Source organism: Papio anubis, chromosome 14, assembly GCF_008728515.1.
Source record: "Papio anubis isolate 15944 chromosome 14, Panubis1.0, whole genome shotgun sequence".
NCBI lineage: Eukaryota > Metazoa > Chordata > Mammalia > Primates > Cercopithecidae > Papio > Papio anubis.
The window spans coordinates 32435869-32462786 of NC_044989.1; the positions used below are offsets into that span (position 1 = coordinate 32435869).

At 42.7% G+C, this 26918-nt stretch overlaps 1 protein-coding gene across 3 annotated transcripts in view; it reads left to right on the forward strand.

Moving 5' to 3' along the window:
- The first annotated feature begins 9060 nt into the window (after positions 1-9060).
- The window catches only part of TTC27 (tetratricopeptide repeat domain 27), a 179743-nt gene continuing 161885 nt past the window's right edge, over positions 9061-26918 (forward strand). For 2 of the 3 annotated variants that reach the window (XM_003908490.3, XM_009183967.2), the window contains exons 1-4: positions 9061-9418; positions 11269-11446; positions 14957-15086; positions 19310-19450. In XM_003908490.3, the coding sequence (XP_003908539.1) occupies positions 9331-9418; positions 11269-11446; positions 14957-15086; positions 19310-19450 (537 nt within the window). In that variant the 5' untranslated portion in view covers positions 9061-9330. The remainder of the gene's footprint in view (positions 9419-11268; positions 11447-14956; positions 15087-19309; positions 19451-26918) is intronic. The other variant, XM_021924742.2, reaches the window with a different exon arrangement.

Consider the following 26918-nt stretch of genomic DNA (forward strand, 5'->3'; position numbering starts at 1 on the left):
TGTCTTGTTTCTAAACCCCTTTGCCATGGTGTGAAATGCTATTTCTATAAAGAATTGAACACTTTCAAGACTGAAGAATGGGAAAACAAAGGATGTTTTTCCAAGACCAGTTACCGCAGGGGAAAAGCTAAGGTGATCCTTGACAGTATTTTTATAAAATAAAAGTGGCAGCCATGCACGGTGGCTCAAGCCTGTAATACCAGCACTTTGGGAGGCTGAGGCAGGCAGATCTCCTGAGGTCAGGAGTTTGAGACAATCCTGGCCAATGTGGTGAAATCATATCTCTATAAAAACACAAAAATTAGCCAGGCATGGTGGTACGTGCCTGGAATCCCAGCTACTCAGGAGGCTGAGGCAGGAGCTGGAGCTGAGACCTGAATCTGGAGCTGACCAGCAGAAGCTGTATTCTGAAAGACTAATTGCTCTCTGAAGAAAAAAGGGATCTTGGGGAAATGATACTCTCTTATGTACGAAGTATAGAGCTCCTTCAGCATGGAAAAAGGAGAAACGAGTAATATTTGGACAGGACATCAAAGATTCTAAAATACATAGTGTTAGGTCTGGTGGGCAGTGAGCTACACCGAGAATGACAATATAGTGGTACTTTATGAGAAGAAAAAAATTGTATGTCACCCACAGACATGCCAGCTAAAATCTAAGTATAAAATTATCAGCAATAATAAAAGTCATTAATCCTCTAGGCTATTTTTTGTTGTTTTTGTTTGTTTTTGGACTGTGAGTGCTGGATGATAAAAAGCTGTATCAAATGTATTGTTTGTCTTCCATATAAAATGAAAGTAACAATACCAGTACTATAAGGTCCAGTTCATATTTTTTAAAAACCAAAGTCTAAACACCTGAATTGGAACCAATTACATTAAAACGTTCCACCAGAGATCCAGACTTTTTGTCAACAAACATTTGAGCACTCATTCTTTACTAGTTGCAAGTTCCTGCACTTGAGGAGTGAATGACAGACATGAAAACATGTCAGTGCCATCTGGTAAGTTTTCTGGTAGAGTTATTTACAGGGTAATATTGGGAGCACAGAGGAGAATCCTTATCTCAGGCAAAACGTTGGGTGGGCACTGAGGTGATAATGGTCTGGAAAGGCTTCCTGAGTGCAGACTGAGTCTTGAAGGATGAGGATAAAGAAGTTAGCCAGGCAGAAACAAGATAATCCAGTCACAGGAGAGCAAAAGGAGAGCTCAGGTTGATGGCACCATGTTAGAGGATTTTTAACAGGCAAAGTGAGGATAGTCAAATGGGATGGGAGGCAGTGGTTTTGGAAAGAGAGGAGGGGTCAGTTCGTCCCAGGCCTTTGCTTGCCCTGTTGAGGAGCTTTGACATCCTGTAGGTGAAGGAGAACTCACAAGTAGCTCTAAGGAAGCAACCTGATTAGACTATTTCAGGAAGATCATTCTGCAAGCTGTTGGGAAGGAAGGAGATCAGTTAAAAGCCTGCTCACATCCAAGCAATAGGTCATAAACTCGGGCACATAAACTGTGGAGATTAAGAGACAGTTGACAGGACTTTGGGAAAAACATATATTTTGATATGAGAATAACTTCAGCATGTTTTTAGGCTGGGGAGCCAGGGGAGAAGTCCTTGGGGAAGGATGGAGCAAAGCCTAACAGACATAAATGACCTGGGTCCAAGAGCACATGCGGAGAGCTTGAAGAGATGTGAAAATCAGGAAAGTGAATTGGTCTATTTGTGAAACTTTTAACTAAAGTTTTTATCTTAATGAAAAGTAAAAAAACGAAAAGTAAAACTGCTTAAATACCTTCCTAGCATTAAGACAAAAATCTCCAAAGTCAGACAAATGTAAAAAGTGAGACTGTAGGCTGGGCGTGATGGCTCACACCTATAATCCCAGCACTTTGGGAGGCCGGGGCGGAAGAATTGCTTGAAATCAGGAGTTTGAGACCAGCCTGGGCAACATGGCAAAACCCCGTCTCTACAAAAAATAGCAAAATTTGCTGGGCATGGTGGCACATGCCTGTGGTCCCAGCTACTTGGGAGGCTGAGGTGGGAGGATTGTTTGAGTCCAGGATGTGGAGTGAGCCTAGATCACATGACTGCACTCCACTGTGGGCAACAGCAAGACCCTGTCTTAAAAAGAAAATTAATGGATGTTTTTAACCCGTCTCTTACTGTTGGACAGTTTGGAATTGCTTTTGTCTCTGCTTTATAACTAACACTGTGATGAGCATGGTCTTATCTTTATTTTCTTACGATAAATCCTAGAAGTAGAATTCCTAGGTCAAAGGTTTTGACATATAATGACCACTTTCCGGAGAGGTACTGATTCACACTTGGAAAATCATTTAGTGTTGCCATGTGTTGGCCAGCATTGGAGATTATAATTTTTTGATCTGATATTAGCATTATCATCAAACATGTTTTAATCTGCATTCAATATTGTTTATATTTATTACCCATTTGAATTTCTACTTTTGTCAGTTACCAGTTTATACCTTTTCCCTATTTTGTGTATTTTCTTAGAGTCTTTTAATACATATCAGCTACTTATAGTAGAATATTAGTTTTTGTCAAACTTCCATGTATTTGTCCAGATGGCCTTTTAATTTTTGTTTAATTTTTCACATAGAAGTTTTAAATTGTGGGGCCGGGTGCAATGGCTCACTCCTAAAATCCCAGCACTTTGGGAGGCTGAGGCGGGTGGATCACAAGGTCAAGAGATCGATGCCATCCTGGCCAACATGGTGAAACCCCATCTCTACTAAAAACACACAAAAAACCTGGGCGTGGTGGCTCGCGCCTGTAGTCCCAGCTACTTGGGAGGCTGAGGCAGGAGATTTACTTAAACCCAGGAGGCAGAGGTTGCAGTGAGCCCAGATCGCACCACTGCACTCCAGCCTGGCGACAGAGTGAGACTCCATCTCAAAAAGAAAAAAAAAAATAAATTGTGAAGTCATCTGTTGATCTGTTGCTTTCTGATTTTAATTACATTTTATTCTTTTGAAGTGATTCCCTATGCAAAGACAAAAAAAGGCTATATATTTTCTAACTGAGATTGATTTTTGGTATTGTTGTAGGCTTGGCTGCAACTGAATTGCAACAGGCTTGAGCTACTTCCCATCTCCCACCCTGCAGAGGCAGGCATGGTGGTGACAAGCCAGAGTCCAAATGTGGATGGAAGATATAAGCCACGTTGAAAGGAAGCTCCAACCTTTCTCTTTCCTCTTCAAACTCTGCCCAGTTTCTAGCAGCCATCCAAGCCTCCTTTCTCTCAGTTTCTAGCCTCCTGATGCTTCAAGCTCTACAGGGACCGACGTGAACCCTGTGAGCCTATACATTTCCTGTATAGAAGAGGCATTCTCTGGCCGCCTTTCTCCCTTAGCTCCTGGATGTGATCCCGTAGTGCTCCCATGAGCTCCACCAAAAGTCTGCTTTCCTCTGCTTCCTTCGTGTGTGCCCCTCTTCAGGTTGCACCAGCTGTTTTCCTCTGCAGGAAGAGACTGCAGCCCACCACCATTTTAATTGTTTTCAGTTTATTCACGTCTCACTTCTCCAGGGAGGGAATACCCAGTCCAATCATGTCAGCTGCAGGCTGCTCTGGGCCGCTGGGAGACCTATGGCTTCAGGTTAGACACTTCTGCCTGCTGGGGTCCCCAGGACACTGCTCCTCCCCACCTCCCTGTACTGCTCTGGGTCACAAGGTAGCCATGCATTTCCCTCGTTCTTACTCCTACCACTTCTGTTCCGTGCTGTTGTTTTCCCCCAGCCTTTCTGTAGGTTTTGTTCTTTGGTTTATTCCCTTTTTCACCTTGCTGTCTGCAAAATCAGCAAATGCAGCCATAGAGTGCCTTCCATCTCTGGAGCTTTTCCCACCTTTAGAGGAACCAGCTAGAGCTCCTTTAACCTGTCTGTGCCCCCTTTCTGGGAGCTGCTATTTTTGTTATTGCCCTTCTTGCCAGATGAGTATGAGATTTCCCAAGCCTGGACAATTTTCTTTTTCTTTTTCTTTTTTTTTTTTTGAGACTGAGTCTGGCTCTGTCGCCCAGGCTGGAGTGCAGTGGCCGGATCTCAGCTCACTGCAAGCTCCGCCTCCCGGGTTTACGCCATTCTCCTGCCTCAGCCTCCCGAATAGCCGGGACCACAGGCGCCCGCCACTTCGCCCGGCTAGATTTTTGTATTTTTTAATAGAGACGGGGTTTCACCGTGTTAGCCAGGATGGTCTCGATCTCCTGACCTCGTGATCCGCCCGTCTCGGCCTCCCAAAGTGCTGGGATTACAGGCTTGAGCCACTGCGCTCGGCCGACAATTTTCAAATATTTGTCCTGTTGGGTTTTTTTTTTTTTCCTCTTTATATAAAACTTTGTTAGTTTTTTGTTTCTTTTTTTTTTTTTTTTTTTTGCTATACATTCACAAATGAAAAAAAAAATTTTTTTCAAGCCCAAATCACTCATGGTAGTCTTGGTTTAAAAAAAAAAAAAAAAATCTTCCCCCAGTTGTTTCCATACCCCAGAGGTAGCAGTTACTTCCTGAAGCAAGGCAAATACTTCCTTTGACCCAAAGGGCCAAGTTAATCTCCCAAAGAAGTTTAGCAAGGGAGAGCTCAGAAAGGCCTGAAGCTCCCCACTCTTAGGTGTGATTTGTAACTGCCTCTTTACCAAGGAAAGATAATGCCTTAACTTGTTCTGAGCACTTGTACCTGCTCTGCAATGTGCTGGATTCTTGGGATAAAATGTCATATATGAGTCTGACCCTACCCCCAGGAAGCTGTCAGTCTAAATAATATTCATCATTTCAATAGTATTTTGGGAGTCTTCCAGTTATCACCAATTTCAGTCTCTGAGCTGAAGCGATCACCTTGGATTGTGAGTCAAGGAAGGACAGATCCCCGAGAAGACTTCATGCAGCTCTAGGAAAAGCTTATACTCTTCAGTCATCTGGCTTCTGATTTCACAATGAGAAAACTATACCCTCGTCTGCCTCAAAGGAGGAACCCCTAATACTTAGCTAATAATTGCTAACATGTTTTGGTATCTATGTCCTAGATCCTATGTTTAGTACTTGATAGCTTAATCTCATTATCAGTTGGTCTCAATTTGCCAACTGCTAGGGAAAAAGCATCACACCGTGGAGACACGGAAGCATACCATCTATCCCCTCCCTTCCATCAGTCTGCCCTTGCTTCTAGCAGGCGACCCCCACCTCACCCCATTTTCTATTTTTCTTTTCTTTTTTTTTAGACAGAGTCTCACTCTGTCGCCCAGGCTGGAGTGCAGTGGCGCGATATCTCCGCTCACTGCAAGCTCCGCCTCTCCGGTTCACACCATTCTCCTGCCTCAGCCTCCCGAGTAGCTGGAACTGCAGGCGCCCATCACCACGCCCGGCTAATTTTTCGTATTTTTAAGAGAGACGGGATTTCACCGTGTTAGCCAGGACGGTCTCGATTTCCTGACCTCGTGATCCGCCCGCCTTGGCCTCCCGAAGTGCTGGGATTACAGGCGTTAGCCACCGTACCTGGCCCTCAGTATACTCAAACAATAGTTCTCCTCTTCTGTTAGTATCTATTAGCACCTATGGGACTTAAGACGTAAAACTTTTTTTTTTTTTTTTTTTCTGAGACAGAGTCTGGGCTCTGTCACCCAGGCTGGAGTGCAGTGGCATGATTTCAGCTCACTGCAACCCCTGCCTCCCAGGTTCAAGCCATTATCATGCCTAAGCTTCCCTAGTAGCTGGGATTATGGGTGTGCACACCAGCACACCCAGCTGGGTCTTGCTTTGTCGCCCAGACTGGAATGCAGTGGTGTGATCTCAGCTCACTGCAACCTGCACCTCCCGGGTTCAAGCGATCCTCCCACCTCAGTCTCCCTAGTAGCTGGGACTACAGGTGTGTGCCATCACGTGAAGCTAATTTTTGTATTTTTAGTAGAGACGGGGTTTCACCATCTTGGCCAGGCTGGTGTCGAGCTTCTGACCTCAGGTGATCCGCCTGCCTTGGCCTCACAAAGTGCTGGGATTACAGAAGTGAGCCACCGCACCCAGCCATGTGTTTGAACTAATTCTGTCTGCTATCTTTTTAAGTGGTGAAAGGGAGGCTGGATCTGTCATTAGCTCAAGCATAAGGAAGTCAGGATCGCGAACAGCATTTCATGACCCTTCCATCTCCTTTCATATTCATTAACAGAGCTCACATTTAATAATAATTTTAACAGTGTTTGCAGATGTTTGTGGCAACTTTATTTGAAGTAGCCAAACCTGGAAACAACTTCAACATCCATCCACAGATGAATAAATAAACACACTGTGATATATTCATACAATGCATACTCTTCAGTTATATTTTTTAAACAAACGTTGATATATACTATATATGAATATCAAAATAATTATGCTAAGTGAAAGAAGCCAGAAAAAAGTATATACTGTAGGATTCCATTATATAAATCTAGAAAATGCAAACTCATCAATAGTGACAGCAGATCAGTGGTTGCTTGGGGCGTGGAGGATGGGGATGGCAAGAGGGCGGGATTATCAAGAGGAACAAGGAAACTTGGAGGAGTGATGGGTATGTTCACCATCTTGATTGTGGTGATGGTTCATGAGTACATACATATATTAAAACCTAACAAATTGTACAGTTAAAATATGTGCACTTCTTGCCAATTATACCTGAGTAATGCTTTTTATAAAATTGTTGTATGAAGCTTAAAATCTGGTCTCCCAAGCCCAATATTCTCCAGAAGCCTTCTCCTGACGTAACAATTCTTTCTTCTCCTGACACCGCTGTCCCCTGCTCTTTCCAAACCCTGTGTCCCTTGGAACAATGGCCCCGCAACCACCGCTTTCCCTCAGAGAGTGAGCCAGTCCTTGCCCTGTGCTTCCTTCTAGTCAGTGCAACCAAACAGATCTGGGTCCTCCTTGACCCCTCTGATGCTCCCATGGCGCCATTATTTTCTCCAAACTCCTAGCCTCTTGTAATAATTGTTGAATTTACATCTCCACCCCATCCTCTTTCCTACTTTTTCTCCTTTAGGAAGAAATGATGCAAAACCTTGTTTCCTTATCACCCAGTATTCTGAAATAGAGGTGTTGTAATTGTATTTATTTTTTGCTGTAGACCAAATGTTACTGTAAACATTTAGCTAGAATCACTAGTTTAGAGAAGATGAAATTTTGTAACAGGTTGGGAACTATTTGACATAAGAGACGAGAAAGGAAACAACATGGAGTAGAGGCATAAAACAAGCCAAGGATAGTGCTAAATTATGTTAAAAGTATCTCTTACTTAACTCATTCTTGGTCTTGAATATGGAGACTTCTGGCTTTCTGTCTCCACTGGGTTCTGGAACTGTGGCAGCCAGAGCCTCACCTTCCAGATAGGAGATTTAAAGAGTCTTTTGGAGAAATCTGAGCAGCCCAAGAAAAAAAGACTTTCAGATAGTGACATACAGACTCCTCTGTTCCCAACAGACTCGTCAGCCGAGGCATTCTATACTGAATCCTACAGTAGATATCTCATTGCCTGTTCAATTTCCACTCACTATGTACATACTTTTAATCGAGATCATATTCCCCCCCTACTTTATTACTGGAATTCACTTTGCTTGAAGGGAGACGAGGCAGACTTCAGTCACCATCATGGTCTAGCATACCACATTTAAAACAAACCAACCTTGAATTTAAGTGAAAGTTGCAAGTTTACTATGTGGATCAATGGGGTGCTACATACAGATGAGGAACTTTGGCAGAGCGGCCAGTGTGTTTCTACAGACATTCATCTTCAAATTAGTTTAGACAGTGCTGGCTTTTGTACTTAAGGAAATGAACAGGCATTCTGGTCAAGTATCATTTTCTAGAAAAATAGTTTTTAATTACTTCTCAATGGGAGGACATTTTAGGGCATCCGCTCTTCTCCAATCACAGTCAGGTCTGGCTTCCTTTGGTATCTGCTGGCAGTGACTGAAATGAGCTGAGCTGACTTCCTCTCCCTCCACATTCTTGAGTGGCTCTTTACTGTTTTTTGTTTTTTTTTTTCCTTCCTTCCGTCCATCCGTCCTTCCTTCCTTCCTTCCTTCCTTCCTTCCTTCCTTCCTTCCTTCCTTCCTTCCTTCCTTCCCTCCTCCCTCCCTCCCTCCCTTCCTCCTTCCCTCCCTCCTTCCCTCCTTCCTATTGCCCAGGCTGGAGTGCAGTGGCACCATCTCAGCTCACTGAAACTTTCGCCTCCCGGGTTCAAGCAATTCTCCCGCCTCACCCTCCCGAGTAGCTGGGATTACAGGGCGCGCCACCACATCCGGCTAATTTTTGTATTTTTAGTAGATACGGGGTTTCACCATGTTGGCCAGGCTGGTCTCGAACTCATGACCTCACGTGATCCACCCGCTTCATCCTTCCAAAGTGCTGAGACTACAGGCATGAGCTACCGCGCCCGCCCTCTAGCTGTTTCTTAGGAATGTTGCTAGGAAGATTGAAAGAAGTACAAATAAGGTACCAGCTCTGTCCTCGCAAGCAAGCACGCAGGGGAGGCTGGTTTGTCCCCTTGCAATTTCTTTGTGATCACCCCTGGGATCACTCTTCTGCAGCGTTCAGACAGTGTTCCAAAAATTTCCCTGCAACAGCGGCAGGGGCAGATTTCCCACCCGGCCATGATTCATGTAGTGGCAGTGTCAAAACCAGATCCTTTCCGTACACGCTCAGTCACCCAAAGACCCATGCTATGCTGACAGGGTTCCAACCTGGGCTTCACCGACTCCACGTCAGAGGGTCTGTGATTCCCTGAGAGGGTACTCCAACCCTGAGAGCAAGGGCCCACCCGCACTCTGCGCGAAGGACTGTGGTTTTCATCGGGTTATCAAGAGCGTTCAAACCCAAAATGGTTTCAGAATCACAACTCTAGCCCTTCCAATCAAACTGCTTTGGCTAAGATGTCCGTTTTGAGTTGCATTTGAACCCTAGCCCTCGGTGGGAGGCATACTCACTTCCACGTTCACAGTTCTTGGAAGCGGTCCCATTGGGGGCGGGGCTGAGCGCGACCGCGCCCTCAACTCCTCCTATTGCCCGCCCCGGGGTGGGGCATACCCACGCGACAGGCTCCGAACCCAAGCTCGGGTTCGTCTCCTAGGCGGAAGCCGGACCAGAGGGCGTGCGTGTTTTTCCCAAGGTGCCCCGCGCTGCTGTTATGGCCGCCTCCTTGTGGTGGTATCCACACATGGAGTTCTAGGGCCGCGGGTGTATTTACGGTAACTGTAGCCACTAGATTTCAGCGTGTTTGGACTCTCCACTTTTCACTTTCTTTTGTTGACTCCCGTGTGGCCCTCGTGGGAGCGTGTTTTGGCTGCAGCTGTGTCTGGGGTGATGTGGACCCCGGAGCTGGCAATTCTGAGGGGATTCCCCACTGAGGCAGAGCGGCAGCAATGGAAACAGGAGGGGTTCGTCGGTTCAGGTGAGAGGCGCACCTACCAGGGCCTTAGGCTATCGTGGGAACTGTGAGGAAAAGGGATGGCAGCGACTGATTCTCATCCCTCCGTTCGTTTTTTGCTAACAAAATCTAGCTGATTCTTTCAGGCTTTGGGTCGTTGAGTCTTTGACATCATGGGCGTGGACCTCACTCTGCCCAAAACTTCTTACCGCCCAGGTTCACTAATAATAACAATGGCAATGCCAGTTTTCTAAGCCCTTAACATGTACTCAGTCATTTAATGCTTATAGCAGATACTTAAGGCAGATACCATTTTAATCCCACTTGCGGTGAAGACCTGTAAATACAGTTTGGTTAAGTAATTTTATTTTATTTTTATCTATTTATGTATTTATTATTTATTTATTATCTATTTTTTATTATTTATTTATTTTTTGAGACGGAGTTTTTATTTTTGCCCTGGCTGGAGTGCAATGGCGCGATCTCAGCTCGCTGCAACCTCCGCCTCCCGGGTTCAAGTGATTCTCCTGCCTCAGCCTCCAGAGTAGCTGGGATTGCGGCGCGCGGCACCACTCCCGGCTAATTTTGTATTTCTAGTTGAGTCGAGGTTTCACCACATTGGCCTAGCTGGTCTCGAACTCCTGACCTCCAATGATTCGCCCGCCTCAGCCTCCCAAAGTGCAGGGATTACAGGCCTGAGCCACCGCGCCCGGTTCTGGTTAAGTAATTTGTTTAAGGTCACACAGTTGGTAAGCAGAGAAGCTAAAAGGAGACAGCAAAGTTTTGTGTTTTTTTTTTTTTTAACTGAGATGGAGTCTCCCTCTTGTTGCTCTGGCTGGAGTGCAATGGTGCCATCTCGCTCACTGCAACCTCCGCCTCCCTGGTTAAAGCGATTCTCCTGCCTCACTCAGCCTTCCAAGTCGCTGGGACTACAGGAATGCACCACCATGCCCGGCTAAGTTTGTATTTTTAGTAGAGACAGCTTTCACCCTGTTGGTCAGACTGGTCTGGAACTCCCAACCTCAGGGAATCTACCTGCCTCAGCCTCCCAAAGTGCTGGGATAACAGCCATGAGCCACCACGCAACGGCCTAAGCAGCAAAGATTAATTCTTGTGAGCAATGAATACTTACCAGAGAGATAAAAGAGTTAAAAGGCACATTTACTGGCACATCTGGTTGTGGGATTTAGGCTGGACCCAGAAGAGTAATAACGAATAATGTAGTGTGTAAAGTACTCTGTGTGTATGTGTGTGTGTGGGCACTCGTGTGACACAGTGGGTGCTTTCAGTGACAGGAAGTTTGAAGTTTGGTGGTCTGGAAAAGTTTCCTAGAAGAAGTCAGACTTGAGCTGATTTTGGATTAAAGGGAAAGACTAACAAGTGGAGAAGAGTTCAACAGGCAAAATCACAAGTGCAAAGTGTGGAGTCAGGAATATGCATGGGACATTAGGGAAATAATGAGTAAACTAGCGTTCTTGGAGTGACTTTTCATGAAGAGAAGATAGTGGAGGTTGAAGGAGCCAGATTGTGAAAAGTCTTAGAACGTTGACTAAGGAAACTTTTCTGTTGTCAGTAGGAATCTTTGTGAATTTCCCAGCACAAGAGTAAATACCTATTAATGAGCAATGTTATTTCTGGGGCTGACTTCCACTTTGGGGCTCATAGTCAGTATGAGTGAGCTGCTAATTCTAGGAGAGAAAATGTTTGTAGAATGATGGGGATTTACTGAGTGCCTTGTGATTGACATACAGTAAACATTTTAAGTCTATAGATTGTTTTTGCACACTGAAATGGTAGATTTACCTAATAATGTTATCCTTTACGGTATGAAAAAAATTTTTTTTGGATTACTGCACTAATTTTTTATGTTACAGAGACTGGATCTTTCCTACAATTGCTGCTGGAAGGGAACTATGAAGCCATATTCTTAAATTCAGTGACTCAAAATATTTTTAATTCAGCAACAACCGCTGAAGAAAAGATTGATAGCTACCTGGAGAAGCAGGTAGTAACATTCCTGGATTACTCAACAGATTTGGACACAATGGAAAGGTAGAATTTTATTTGAAATTTTTATAGAGGAACAGACTGAATACATTTAATAGCACCTTGACAGGGTAAGGCACTGATTTTAGCAATTGAGAAACCTTGCCTTACATTTACTCAAGACTCACGGTATACCAAGTAATCTATGTAAAAACTCCTGTCCAGAATGAAAAAGTAAAGTGGTGCAGGATAAAATGGTTTCATATGTGAGACTGGCACATATTTGGGTGTTAACTGCTAACCCACTCCCATGAGCTCCCAAATGCTTAGGTCTTGTTGGCTTTACCCACCAGCAAAACTTCAGACCTTATTTCCTTTTAACTTAAAAACATACTTTCAGGCTGGGTGTGGTGCCTCACGCCTGAAATCCCAGAACTTTGGGAGGCCGAGGTGGGTAGATCACATGAGATCAGGAGTTTAAGACCAGCCTGGCCAACATGGTGAAACCCCGTCTATACAAAAATACAGAAATTAGTTGGGCATGGTGGCGTGCGCCTGTGATCCCAGCTGCTAGGGAGGCTGAGGCCAAAGAATCGCTTAAACCTGGGAGGCGGAGGTTGCAGTGAGCTGATAATCGTGCCATTACACTCTAGCCTGGGCGACAGAGCGAGACTCTGTCTCAAAAAAAAAAAAATACCAAAAAACATACTTTCAATCTTGTTATTTCTGCATAGCTGGGTGCTAATTTGTAACTATTTATTATGTTTTAGATTATTATCTTTATAGAACTCAGTGAACTAATGTTTTTGTTATGAAGCCCTTGGTTTACCTTCTTCCATTAAAGTTTGTGTAATTTTATAGGGTCAAGTACAGCAGGGAAACCTAAACTTTTCAGTGGCTTATATTTCACTGTTATAAATTTGATACCTCTGTCTTTCATCTACTATCTGTGGCAACCATGTCAAGCTTTAATTATCTTATAAATACATGCAATTTTATTTTACCATTATTTCTGGGAAATAGCTTCATTTAGTCCTTCAACAGATAAACTATTATAGTAGATGTGGAGGTTCTGAAGATGAATAAAGCATAACCCATATTCATAAGGAGTTTGCAAAAGAATGCTGCTACAGGCTTTTAATTTTATTTTGAAAATTAATATTATTCATTTTCTTTTCTTTTTTTTTTTGGATGGAGTATCACTCTGTTGCCCAGGCTGGAGTGCAGAGGTGTGATCTTGGCTCACTGCAACCTCTGCCTCCCAAGTTCAAGTGATTCTTTTCCCTCAGGTTACCATGTAGCTGGGATTACAGGCCTGCGTCACACCTGGCTAAGTTTTTTTGTATGTTTAGTAGAGATGGGGTTTTACCATGTTGGCCAGGCTGGTCTTGAACTCCTGACCTCAGGTGATCTGCCTACCTCAGCCTCCCAAAGTGCTGGGATTACAGGCGTGAGCCACTTTGCCCAGCCTCCATTTCATTTTTTTAGTTTACTAGTAGTTATGTTCCTTTGGTGTCATTCTTTTTTTTTTTTTCCTTTAGTTCCTTTTTGTGGAGATGGTGTCTTGATATGTTGCTCAAGCTGGTCTCGAACTCCTGGGCTCAGGCATCCTCTCACCTCTGCCTCACTAAGTGTGGGGATTATAGGCATGAGTCACTCCGCCCGGCCAGATTCTTACTGCTTTGTGATACGTGTGCATTCTCATAGCAAGTAGCCTTGTGGTCCCCATTAAAACAACACATTCACCCAAATGCGTTATTCACTGATAGATCAGATTTCTATCTTGTCACACAAAGCTAAAAAGAGCCATTTCAGTTGACTTATTTTCAGACATTTGAAAGTTAAAGTGTATTCTCAGTTCACCTTATGGATTTTGTTTTTTGATTAGGACAGTTTATTAAGGCTGTTTTCTCCAAATTTCCAAACTTCTGAAACCAGCTCTCTTGTTATCTTTTTTCTCTAATGCTGCTTATTCTTTGCATTGCATCCGGAGTTTTGTATTTTTGCTACCATAGGCTTGTATGTTTGATTTTTTGTTTTTTCTTTTTCTCAAAGAATCTTCCTTTTAAGGAAGGGCCTAGGGGCCGTGGGGAAAAAAGTGGCTCCTAATACTTTCTCTTCAGAATGAAACTCCAGGATTCCCTGGCTGTTATTTGCTAGAGTTGAATCTGTACCTATTTAGGTCCTAATTTAGGGTTTGGCACATTACGGCTGGCAGGCTAACTAAGTGGCTAAGAACGAATGGTTTTTACATTTTTAAAGGGTTGGAAAAAAACAAATGTGATATGCAAAGCCTAAAATATTTCCTATCTGTCCCTTTAGAAAACGTTTGCCTATCCCTGTCTCACATCACAGCAAGACTGAAAAATACAAGTTTCACTAAAATGTCTATGTTTTGTTGTTGTTGTTGTTCTAGCATTTGGTGGTATGGGATCGGTAAAAGTTTAGCAACAACTTTATATCATCACTTTTCTTTTGTATAAAGTCAGTTTTCTATACATCTTGCAATGTCAGAGCTGTTAAAGGGAATGCAAAAAAAACTTATAGACGTCTGATCAGAACCTAAATCAACACTGTTCAGGATAATTTTCTGTGGAGATAGAAGTGCTGTCTATCTTCATTGCCTAGATGGTAGCCACTAGCCACACTGTAAACTATGAGCACTTGAAATATGGAAAGTGTGACTAAGGAACTGAATTGTAAATTTTATTAATTTTAACTAATGTAAATTTAAACCATGTGTGGCTCATGGCTATAATATTGGATATTGTAGACCAAAATTTTTTCTTTTTAAGAGAGACAGGATCTTGCTTTGTCATTCAGGCTGGAGTACATTGCTATAGTCAGAGCTTACCACAGCCTTGAACTCCTGGACTGCAAGCAATCCTCATGCATCAGCCTCTTGAGTAGCTGGGATGTACCACCATACCTGGCTAACTTCTTTTTTTTTTAAATTTTTTAATTTTTTTTAATTTTTTGAGACGGAGATCTCGCTGTGTCGCCCAGGCTGGAGTGCAGTGGCGCGATCTCGGCTCACTGCAAGCTCCGCCTTCAGGGTTCACGCCATTCTTCTGCCTCAGCCTCCCAAGTAGCTGGGACTACAGGTGCCTGCCACCACGCCCGGCTTTTTTGTATTTTTAGTAGAGACGGGGTTTCACCGTGTTAGCCAGGATGGTCTCGATCTCCTGACCTCGTGATCCACCCGCCTCGGCCTCCCAAAGTGCTGGGATTACAGGTGTGAGCCACCGCGCCTGGCCCTGGCTAACTTCTTAATTTTTGGTAGAGACAGGGTCTCACTATGTTTCTCAGGCTTGTTTTGAACTCCTGGGTTCAAATAATCCTCCTACCGTGGCCTTCCAAAATATTGGAATTATAGGCGTGAGCCACTGTGCCTAGCTAACCTAAATTGTTTTAAGTTTTAGAAATTTTTTTTTTTTTTTTTGGTAATACTCTAGGGTAGTCTCAATAAATGTTGATAGATATTATTTTCTTAATAAAACTGAAATGGAATAGTGTGTTTGAGATTATACAGTGATAGTAGTTCATATTTATTTCTTTAACCATTCTTATATGCAGACAACAGTTGATATTTCTACTTGGTGTGAGCAGTTTGCAACTTTTTGTTCAGAGCAACTGGACGGGGCCTCCTGTTGACTTACATCCTCAGGATTTTTTGTCATCTGTCTTGTTCCAGCAATTCAGTGAGGTATGCTTGTTGAAAATGTTGTATGTAATTATTATTGTGTTATTTATTTTTTATAAGCAGGTCTTTATAAACTGGAACTAATAGTAGGTAGGAAAGAAACATGACTTTATGGTTTGCACAAAACTACTAAGAATGCTTGTTCATTGATCAGATTTTCACATATTTCCAGAAGTTCCATTGTCAAACTCCTCTTCATACACACTCCATTTTATAGAGCCATGTTGGCTGTGTTTTTAATGAAAGTACAGACAGCTGCACCAGTTGTTTAGTTGATTGTATCACCTCAGTTACATAAAGATTTTTTTTTTTTTTTGAGATGGTATCTCACTCAGTCACCCAGGCCGTTGTACAGTGGCTAGACCTATACCTACAGGCCTCAACCTACTCAGGCTCAGGTGATCTTCCCACCTCAGCCTCCCAAGTAGCAGAGACTACAGTTGCATGCCACCATGCCCAGGTAATTTTTTTGTAGAGATGGAGTTTTGCCATGTAGCCCAGGCTGGTCTAAAACTCCTGGGCTCAAGTGGTCTGCCTGCCTCAGCCTTCCAAAGTGCTAGGATTATAGATGTGAGCGCTGTACATAAAGATCTTTAATGGCAAAACAGCAAATCTGGAAATCTGTTTAATTTTATTTCAGGTAAGTTTTTAATTAATTAATTAACTAATTAATTTTTTGAGACAGAGTCTTGCTCTGTCACCCAGGCTGGAGTACAGTGGCGTGATCTCAGCTCACTGCAACCTCTGCCCCATGGGTTCAAGCAATTCTTCTGCTTCAGCCCCCCCCAGTAGCTGGGATTACAGGCGTGCGTTACCACACTTGGCTAATTTTTGTATTTTTAGTAGAGATGGGGTTTCACCATGTTGGCCAGGCTGGTCTTGAACTCCTGACCTCAAGTGATCCGCCTGCCTCAGCCTCCCAAAGTGCTGGGTTTACAGGTGTGAGCCACCATTCCCAGCTTGCAGGTAAGTTTTGATACTATACTTAAGAATGGCTCCCAGGAGTGGTTTGCTCCCAGGGGTGGCTTTAAATTACAAATACTTTATTAAAGTTCCTGGCACAGCATTGCTTCATGGTGATTATTATCCATTGTGAAGATAATATTATTGATCTGTGCCAGTGTGCCATCATTAGAGCTTGAAGTTTGAGTAAGAACTTTGATTTATCCAGCCACTTTGGTGATTTTGAACGTAGCTATCAACCACTCAACCTGGAAAAAGCTGAGTGATTGATAGCTATGTTCAAAATCACCAAAGTGCATCCAGAGCTTCTGCAACAAAACAGACCTAGTGTTACCTGGTTTCTCAGAATTAGGTGTCGCAAGTAGGCCAGGCACGGTGGCTCACGCCTGTAATCCCAGCACTTTGGGAGGCCAAGGCGGGCGGATCACAAGGTCAGGAGTTCGAGACCAGCCTGACCAACATGGTGAAACCCCGTCTCTACTAAAAATACAAAAATTAGCCAGGCGTGGTGGTGCACGGCTGTAATCCCAGCTACTGAGGAGGCTGAGGCAGGAGAATCACTTGAGCTCAGGAGGCAGAGGTTGCAGTGAGCCGAGATTGTGGCACTGCACACCAGCCTGGGCAACAGAGTAACATTCCATTTCAAAAAAAAAAGAAAAAAAGAATTAGGAGTAGCAAGTAAATGTGGAATAGAATTATTAGAGCTATGTCTTAATAATTTAATGAGGGGGCAGTAGGAAGAGAAGAAGTGCAAAAACAAGCATAATGTAAAAACCACAATAATTAACTCTTTGCATATCGGGTTAGTGAGTCACTATATATACTTCATTAGAGTAATTTTAATTCATAATGCTGATCCTAATTATAATTGAAAGGTTAAAAGATGTTTTGTATCTTATGTCTATGAAGGGAATTTATAATTTATGTTCTACAGAGGTTTTCATCCAAAACGGGGGTAAAAATCCCCAAACCCCAAATGATTGTAGCACTTAAAGAGATAAGCTTCAATTATCTAGAAATGTATTTATGAAACATCTCATTCCCTCTCTTATGTATGAATCAGTTTCTGGCTTCTATGGCCCTGTAGTATGGATTAGAAATCCACCAAACAGCCAAAGCCATAAATATCTCCTGGGCACTGATGTGTGGTTTGAATGGTGCTTAATTCGCATTTCTTTTTTTTTTTTTTGAGATAGAGTCTCACTCTGTCGCCCAGGCTGGAGTGCAGTGGTGCAATCTCGGCTCACTGCAGTCTCTGCCTCCCGGGTTCAAATGATTCTACTGCCTCAGCCTCCCAAGCAGCTGGGACTACAGGCGCTCACCACCATTCCCGGCTAATTTTTGTATTTTTAGTAGAGACGGGGTTCCAGCATGTTGGCCAAGGTGGTTTCGAACTCCTGACCTCAGATGATCCACCCACCTCGGCCTCCCAAAGTATTGGAATTACAGGTGTGAGCCACCGCGCCTGGCCTTAATTCACATTTCTTGTGTCAATTTGGTCCTTACAGATTTGAGGTAATCTATAGATGAAAAGACTGAAGCTCAGAGTGGCAAAAGAATCTTGTCAGAGATCTTATAGCTGGGGCATTGGAATCCACATTCCAATGGTTCCAAAATCCAGTACTCTTCTACACTAGTGTAGAAGCACCTGTAAATTCAGGTAGCAAATCAAAACAGTATGAAAATGAATTTCATGAGAAGTTCAGACCATAAGAAATATTACCATTAACAAAGAGATTTCTGGCAGCTGGATTTTGTCAAAGACGACCTTTTAGTTGGAAGTGGACCTTGAGCTAGGACCTGAAGGGTGGTTAGAAAATGGATAGAGAAGAGGAAAATATACATTCTAGGTGCAGTCATATGAGCAGGAATTTAGAGGAGAGAACAGCATAGTGTTTGTGGGAAAAGGATGCTTTGAGCTTGCCGCTTTTAGCAGTGAAAAATCAGACTTGATGGAGATCATTTGGAGTTGTAGGAAACTTTGAGTAAGTCTTTGATTTTAACTTTTTTATTGGAACTACCGCCAACACTTAAAAGAGCATATGAAATGTATACAATTTAAATAATAAATCTCCTTTGTACTCACAGCCTAGCTTGAGGGTCACAGGTAATGCTCTCCAGGTAGTATATATTGGTGTGAGCCTCTGCACTGGGCCCAGGTATTTCATTTTATAATTGATGAAACTGAGGCTTCATCAGGAAAAAAATTGTGGGAAAAGTTTACATGTACTCACAAACTAATGAGAAGCAGAGAAAGGACACTATCCTTTGACATTGGAACCCATGTTCCTGATGGGTGAGGATTCTTCCTTGCTATTTTATGGCAGTTGTTAAAATTCTGCCATCCAAATTTTAACAACCTTGTCCATTGTAAAAAATCTCTGTACAACACGGGAGTGCATTTTTCAAAGGCATCCTTTTTATTTTGCAGTCTTCTGCTCACTCTGGTGCGTGGTCATGTGCCCATTCAGCATTTGATGTATGAGACCTTGTTGATTGTTTGGCTTGATAGAAATTATGGAGGAGACACTTACTTTATAATGACATTTTCCATGTATTGAAGCTTAAGTGAAATATTGGTGTTTAATATAAATATCAAATACACTATTTAGTATAAATACTTTAACATAGGGATGCTTTTCATTGAGATAATATTTTGTTGTAAGTAAATTTATGAAGTGATGATATCTCTTCAATGCTATCATTTTTTTTAGTTCCTTGTTTCTCTAAAGTTTGAACATGCCAGGTGCGGTAGCTTTCCCCTGTAATCCCAGCACTTTGGGAGACCGATGCAGGGGATCACTTAAGGTCAGGAGTTCGAGACCAGCCTGGCCAACATGGTGAAACCCCATCTTTACTAAAAATACAAAAACTTAGCCAGATGTGATGGTGCGTGCCTGGAGTCCCAGCTGTTCGCCCAGGCAGGAGGATCACTTGAGCCTGGGAGACGGAGGTTGCAGTGAGCCAAGATCGCGCCACTGCACTCTAGCCTGGGCAACAGAGTAAGACTCCCATCTCAAGAAAAAAAACCTAAAAAATCAAGTTTGATCAGATGGGTGGCAATCCATCAGGGCAGGCTGGGTTTATAGATGTCTAAGGGCATTTGCAGTGTTATAATTCTGTCCAGTGCTAATTGCTGTGTAATATATTAATGCTTTTGTTTCAAAGCTGAGTTGACTGGAAAATCTTTGTATTATTATAAGACCTATAAAGATTAATCTTTTGTTAAATTATATCATCTTAGTTTATAATCCTTTTTTCAGGTTAAAGGACTGGATGCATTTGTTCTGAGCCTGCTTGCTCTAGATGGTGAATCGATCTACAGCCTGACCTCGAAGCCCATACTGCTTTTATTAGCACGCATTATCCTAGTGAATGTAAGACATAAACTGACAGCTATTCAGGTAAGGAAAGGATCCATGAGATTCATACCCTGGTGTGACTTTTGTGCTTATTAACACCAGACTGTAGATGTGTTGCTGACAACGTCTTGGTCTATTTTGTTTTCTAAGTCTTCTATGTATGTGATTTAAAAATCTGATGAAAATAAGCAAAAACTTTTTTTCCCTCATGAGATTGATCTAGTTTAGAATGGGATTATGTTGTACCTCCTTAATAGGATTTATGTGTGTACTGTATACATATAAATGTTCATTTGCAGAAATCTTAAATATTGATTTAAAAATATGCCTTCGGCTGGACCCGGTAGCTCACATGCATAATCCGGTAGCTCACGTGCATAACTTTGAGAGGCTGAGGTGGGTGAGTCACCTGAGGTCAGGAGTTCGAGACCAGCCTGGCTAACATGGTGAAACTCCATCTCTACTAAAAATACAAAATTAGCTGAGTGTGGTGGTGGGCGCCTGTAATCCCAGCTACTTGCGAGGCTGAGGCAGGAGAATTGCTTGAACCTGGGAGATGGAGGTTGCAGTAAGCCGGCATTGCTCTCCAGCCTGGGCAACAGAGTGAGACTCTGTCTCAGAAAAACCAAACCAAAACAAAACAAAAACAATGAAAAAAAGACATACCTCATAGTCTTTTATGAATTTCATATAGGATAATGAGCAGTGACCAAAATTTAATGGGTCTTAATTTCTGTTTCCTGGCTCACATTCTATGTTATGTCATTATTTGGGTTGGATTTATATGGTTTCTTCATATAAACTAGTGAGGACAAATATACACACAGAATGCTAATATGCAGAAAGAAAAGACAGTCTTTGGAGGTTTAGTGGAGGTTGTCAGCCATGCAGTGTGCAGTCTGTGTTGCTGCTATTCAACTCTGCTGCATTGTAGTGTTAAAGCAGCTGTAGACAATGTTTCATTAAATGGACATGACTGTCTTCCAATAAAGCTTTATTTGCGGACACTGAAACTTACATTTTCTATACTTCTCACATTAACAAAATACTATTATTGATTTTCCCAGTGATATAAAAATGTAAAAACGATTTTCAGTTCTTGGGCTCTGTGGAAACCAGTAGTGGACTGGATTTGTGCACAGGCTGTGCCTGGCTGACCCCTGCTTCATCTGATTGTTACAGCCTGGTGTGCTGCAGACCCCATAGTGTCAGAAATAGTACATCTAAATTTTACGTGAAATCTCCCAATTTTGGCTGACAATTTTTAGGAAACACAATAGTTCTTTCTTTTTTTTTTTTTTTGAGATGGAGTTTCACTCTTGTTGCCCAGGCTGGAGTGCAATGGCGCGATCTCGGCTTATCACAACCTCCGCCTCCTGGGTTCAAGTGATTCTCCTGTCTCAGCTTCCCAAGTAGCTGGGATTACAGGCATGCGCCACCATGTCTGGCTAATTTTGTATTTTTATTTATTTATTTTTCTGAGACAGAGTCTCGCTCTGTCGCCCAGGCTGGAATGCAGTGGCGTGATCTCAGCTCACTTCAAGCTCCACCTCCTGGGTTCATGCCATTCTCCTGCCTCAGCCTCCCAAGCAGCTGGGACTACAAGCGGCTGCCACTATGCCTGGCTAATTTTTTTTGTTTTTGATAGCGATGGGATTTCTCCACATTGGTCAGGCTGGTCTCGAACTCCCGACCTCGGATGATCCGCCCACCTCAGCCTCCCAAAGTTCTGGGATTACAGGCGTGAGCTACCGTGCCCTGCCCAAGAATCACAGTATTTCTATAGGTGAAAGTAGACTTGGTCTGTGCTATGTAAGGGCTTACTTTCCTAAGCATTTAAGATTATACACCAAAGTTAATTAATTAATTAATTTTTTTGAGATGGAGTCTCACTGTGTCGCACAGGCTGTAGTATAGTAGTGTGATCTTGGCTCACTGCAACGTCTGCCTCACAGGTTCAAGCAATTTTCATGCCTCAGCCTCCTGAGTAGCTGGGATTACGGGTGCCCACTACCACGTTTGGCTAATTTTTTGTATTTTTAGTAGAGACATGGTTTCACCATGTTGGCCATGTTGGTTTCAAACTCCTAACCTCAAGTAACCTGCCTGCCTTGGCCTCCCAAAGTGCTGGGATCACAGTCATGAGCCACCACACCTGGCCTAAATTTGTTTTAAAAGAAGAGGTAAGAAGGGAAGTAATGCCTCTATTTGCAACTCTCATGAGAGCCAGAGGATTTGGAATCCATTGTACTAGAGGGTGTTTGTTTGTTTGTTTGTTTGTTTTTAAGACAGGGTCTGTCTATGTTGCCCAGGCTGGAATGCAGTGGCATGAACTCAGCTTACTGCAACCTCTGCCTCCTGGGCTGAAGCCATCCTCCCACCTCAGCCTCCCAAGTAACTTGGACTATGGGCATGTGCCACCACACCCAGCTAATTTTTGTATTTTTTTGTAGAGACAGGGTTTCACCTGTTGCCCAGGCTGGTCTTGAACTTGTGGGCTCAAGTGACTGACCTGTCTCCATCTCCCCTAAGTGCTGAGATTATAGGCATAAGCCACCATTCCTAGCCTGGAAGGGTTTTTGTTTTTGAGACAGCGTCTTGCTCTGTCGCCCAGGCTGGAGTACAGTGGTGCGATCTTGGCTCACTGCAACCTACGCCTCCCAGGTTCAAGTGATTGTCCCGCCTCAGCCTCCCAAGTAGCTGGGACTACAGGTGTGTACCACCATGCCTGGCTAATTGAAGGGTTTTTAATACATGGATTTCAACATGTCTTAGCATATATGAGGCTTCATCTTTTGAGCTCTTAGTGATAGTAGCTTGAGTAAAACATTTTTCCCCCAAGTAAGTTGATCTGAGTTAAATGGTCTTATAGACTGACGATTACTTTGCGCTATTGTTTTATTTATTTATTTATTTATTTATTTATTGAGACAGAGTCTTGCTCTGTTGCCCAGGCTGAAGTGCAGTGGCGTGATCTCGGCTCACTGCAACCTCTGCCTCCTGGGTTCAAGTGATTCTCCTACCTCAGCCTCCCTAGTAGGGATTACGGGCATGTGCCAGCATGCCCTGCTAATTTTTTTGTACTTTTAGTAGAAACTGGGTTTTACTGTGTTGGCCAACTGGTCTCAAACTCCTGACCTCAAGTGATCCACTCGCTTCGGCCTTCCAAATTACTGGGGTTACAGGCGTGAGCCACCGTGCCCTGCTGCTTTAAGTAAAGTATCACCAAGCCATGAGGCTGCCAAATGGCATTATTTTCTTTCTGTTGAGAACTTATGGTCACTAATGAATGAGTGAGAAGGTTTTTAAGTTGCTCAAAAATTTTCTTCGAGTATGTTAAGCGTTGTCTGAGTGCAGTGGCTCTCGCCTGTAATACCAGCACTTTGGGAGGCTGAGGCCGGCAGATCACCTGAGGTCAGGAGTTCGACACCAGTCTGGCCAACATGGCGACACCCTGTCTTTACTAAAAATACAAAAATTAGCCAGGCGTCGCTGGGCACGGTGGTTCACTCCTGTAATCCCAGCACTTTGGGAGGCCGAGGCAGGTAGATCACATGAGGTCAGGAGTTTGAGACCGAACTGGCCAACACAGTGAAACCTCATTTCTATTAAAAATACAAAAATTAGCCAGGTGTAGTGGTCGGTCCTTGTAATCTCAGCTACTTGGAAGGCTGAGGCAGGAGAATCTCTTGAACCCGGGAGGCGGAGTTTGCAGTGAACCGAGATGGTTCCACTGCACTCCAGCCTGAGCGACACAGCAAAACTCTGTCTCAAAAAAAAAAAAAAAAAATTAGCCAGGCATGGTGGTGCATGCCTGTAATCCCAGCTACTCAAGAGGTTGAGGCAGGAATATTGCTTGAATGCGAAAGGCGGAGGTTGCAGTGAGCCAAGATCGTGCACTGCTCTCCAGCCCAGGTGACAGAGTGAGACTGTCTCCAAAAAAAAAAAAGTATGTTAAGCATCATTTGAAAAATCATATATATACTGTCAACAACTTAGGAGAATTAATAAATATGTGCTCTACTGGTTGTAGGTGTCATTCTTGTAGGGCTGCAGAGGCAAGTTACCTAATTGCTTGGCAGATGTAAACAACTTTTGACTTCTGCTTAAAAACCCATTTTCCTGTAGTATATCACTATGTATACATCATTTTGTGCTGAAATTTTGCGTTTCTTTTTCTTTTTTCTTTTTTTTTTTTGAGATGGGAGACAGGGTCTTACTATGTTGCCCAGGCTGATCTTGAACTCCTGGCCCCAAGTGATCCTCCCACCTCAGCCTCCTGAGTAGCTGGAACTTCAGGAGCACACCATCCTGCCTGGCTTCTCTTATCATTCAGTTGAAGCATTATTCTTTCTATTATAGATTTTTCCTGTGGATCTTTACTATATCTTTCTTTTTTCCCACCCTCCCTTCTTCCCTCTCTCCCTCCCTCCCTTCCTTCCTTCCTTTCAGCTTTTTTTTTTTTTTTTTGAGATGTTGTCTTGCTATGTTGTCCAGGATGGCCTTCAACTTGTGGGCTCAAGTGATCCTCCTGCTCCAGCCTCCTGAGCAGCTGGGACTACAGGCACCTGGCTTTTATCATTCTCTTAAGGGTGTTATTAAAAATGGCTTATTTGATGAATTAAGATAAAATAGTAAAGAAACATTACATACTTATCCAAGTTAATTTTAACCTTTTAAATTAATTTTTGAGTAACCTGACTCCTAAGAAATGTATCAAATTATTTATGATGATATTATTTCTGCGAAATTATAGAAGAAGCAGATTTTCCCACAACCCCTAATCTATGAAGTATATAGACTAGAATTAGTATTATGTAAGTGGTTGAGTAAAATGAGTCTTGGTTTTGAAATTAACAGCTGTGTGACCTTATGCTAGTTAATTTCTCTGAATATCAGTTTCCATTTATAAAATGGGATAAACTGGCAAATATTTATTTGGTGCCTTGTGAGTATACTACTGCTCCCTGCTGTCTGGGAGGTTCTTGACTATTGTGACTTCTCAATCAGACCATTCTGTAATAAGTGTTATAATCAGGAGATAAAATCTAGAAATTATCTAAAGCAAGACTTCAGTTTGCTTTTTTATTAATGCATCAATTTTTTCTTTCTTTTTTTATTTTTTTGAGACAGAGTCTTACTCTGTTGCCCAGGCTGGAGTACAGTGGCATTATCTCAGCCCACTGCAACCTCTGCCTCCCAGATTCAAGTGATTCTGCTGCCTCAGCCTCCCAAGTAGCTGGGACTACAGGCATGTACCACCACACCCAGCTAATTTTTTTATATTTTTAGTAGGGATGGATTTTCACCATGTTGGTCAGGCTGGTCTCGAACTGCTGACCTCGATGATCTGCTTGCCTCAGCCTCCCTTAGTGTTGGGTGGCGTGAGCCACCATGCCTGGTCTCAATTTTCAATTTTTCAATTTTTATTTTTATTTTTGTAGAGATGGGATCTCACTGCATTGCCCAGGCTTGTCTGAAACTCGTGGCTCCAAGTGATCTTCCTACCTTGGCTTCCCAAAGTGCTGGGATTGCAGGCATGAGCTACTGTGACGGCTCTCTATTTTTATATTATGCAATTTTTGACAAACTGAAAAAAGGTGTGATACGCTTACTAGTAGAAAAATAGGCTATGCTTTCTATATTTGTTTTATTCTTCCCTCCCCCATATAAAGATTTTTGGTTTGAGAGTTAATTTATAGATCTGATTTTTAAGAGTTCAGCATACTATATTTATTTTTTTTATTTTTATTTTTTTTAAGAGTCAGAGTCTCTTCTCTGTTGCCCAACCTGGAGTATAGTGGTGTGATCACAGCTGACTATAACGTTAAACTCCTGAGTAGCTAGGATTACAGATATGCACCACCACACTCAGCTATCTAAAAAATTTTTTTGTAGAAATGGGTTCTCACTGTGTTGCCCAGGCTGGTCTTGAATTTATGGCCTCAAGTGAGCTTCCCGCTACCCAAAGTGCTGGGAATACAAGTGTGAGCCACTGTGCCTGGTCTTGTATTATGTGTTTTCTTAAAAGTGAAATCTTTTTGACTGGATGTATCTAAATTCCCGTGTCTAGAAAAGTAAAGAATAAGCTGCCAGACCTGACTCACTTATTGCTGACAGCAGATAAGGGACAGATAATTGAAACGTAAACTGACTTCAAGCTATAGTGATAGGAAAAGAATGAAAATGAGGCAACACCTCAGGGAATTCAGTTAAAAAGTGTCTGAAATTTCTTTGCTATTAGATAATTTTACATTTCCTTACATGGACTGAGGAAACAGTATTAATTCGAAAGGATTTTGTCATGGAGTCAAAATTCATTTGTGGTTGCATCACGGTTGTAGTAGTTGTGGTGTGTAACACTTCAGAAGCGAACCAGCCTATGGTGTGTAGCAGTTTAGAAGGGAACCTCTTAGTCAAGTGAAGAAATTAAGTTCAAGCAAAAAAGTCCTTTTGAGCCAGATGCTGTGGCATATACCTGTTGTCCCAGGTACTTGGAGGTCTGAGGCAGGATGACTTGAGTCCAGGAGTTTGAAGCTGCAGTGTGCTATGATGGCACCTGTAAATAGCCACTGTACTCCAACCTGGACAGTGTAGTGAGACCCCATCTCAAAAGAAAAAGCCTTTTGGTAATTGTCATCTCATATTTGTAGGTCACTAAAAGGAAAACTAATTCTTAGACTTTCATGTGATATAATGTAAAGTAATATAGTTACAAATAATTTATAATGAGCTTATCAAAAGTACCTATCATTGCTTGTACACATGTACATACACACACATGCACATATACAGAGGAAGCTCTGGAGGAATATAAACCTTGGTCACAGATTTGTCTGCAAGAGGAGGAATCTGCAGGAGGAGGGACTATGGAAGAGAGATTTTTACTCTTCACTGTATATACTGTTTTTTTTTTTTTTTTTTTTTTTTGAGATGGAGTTTCACTCTTGTTGCCCAAGCTGGAGTGCAGTGGCGTGATCCTGGCTCACTGCAACCTCCGCCTCCCGGGTTCAAGTGATTCTCCTGCCTTAGCCTCCCAAGTAGCTGGGATTACAGATGTGTGCCACAACGCCTGGCTAATTTTTTGTATTTTTAGTGGAAATGGGGTTTCACCATACTAGCCAGGCTACTCTTGAACTCCTGACCTCAGGTGATCTGCCCACCTCGGCCTCCCAAAGTGCTGGGACTACAGGCGTGAGCCACTGTGCCTGGCCCTTTTTTTTTTTTTTTAAAGAGACTTGGTCTCACAATGTTGCCCAGCTGATAAACTCCTAGCCTTGAGGGATCTTCTCATTTCAGCCTCCTGAGTAGCTGGGATTACAGGTGTAAGGTATCATACCTGGCCATACTTTTATATTGGCTTGTTGTTTCTTGTTTTTATTCTTTTTTTTTTTTAATATATGTTGATCAAGTAAGAAAAAGCATCAGCGAATAAAAGAAAAAGCTCAGCTTGTACATTATTTAAGACAGTGTATAAAATCCAGTTTCTGACCGGGTACAGTTCCTCATG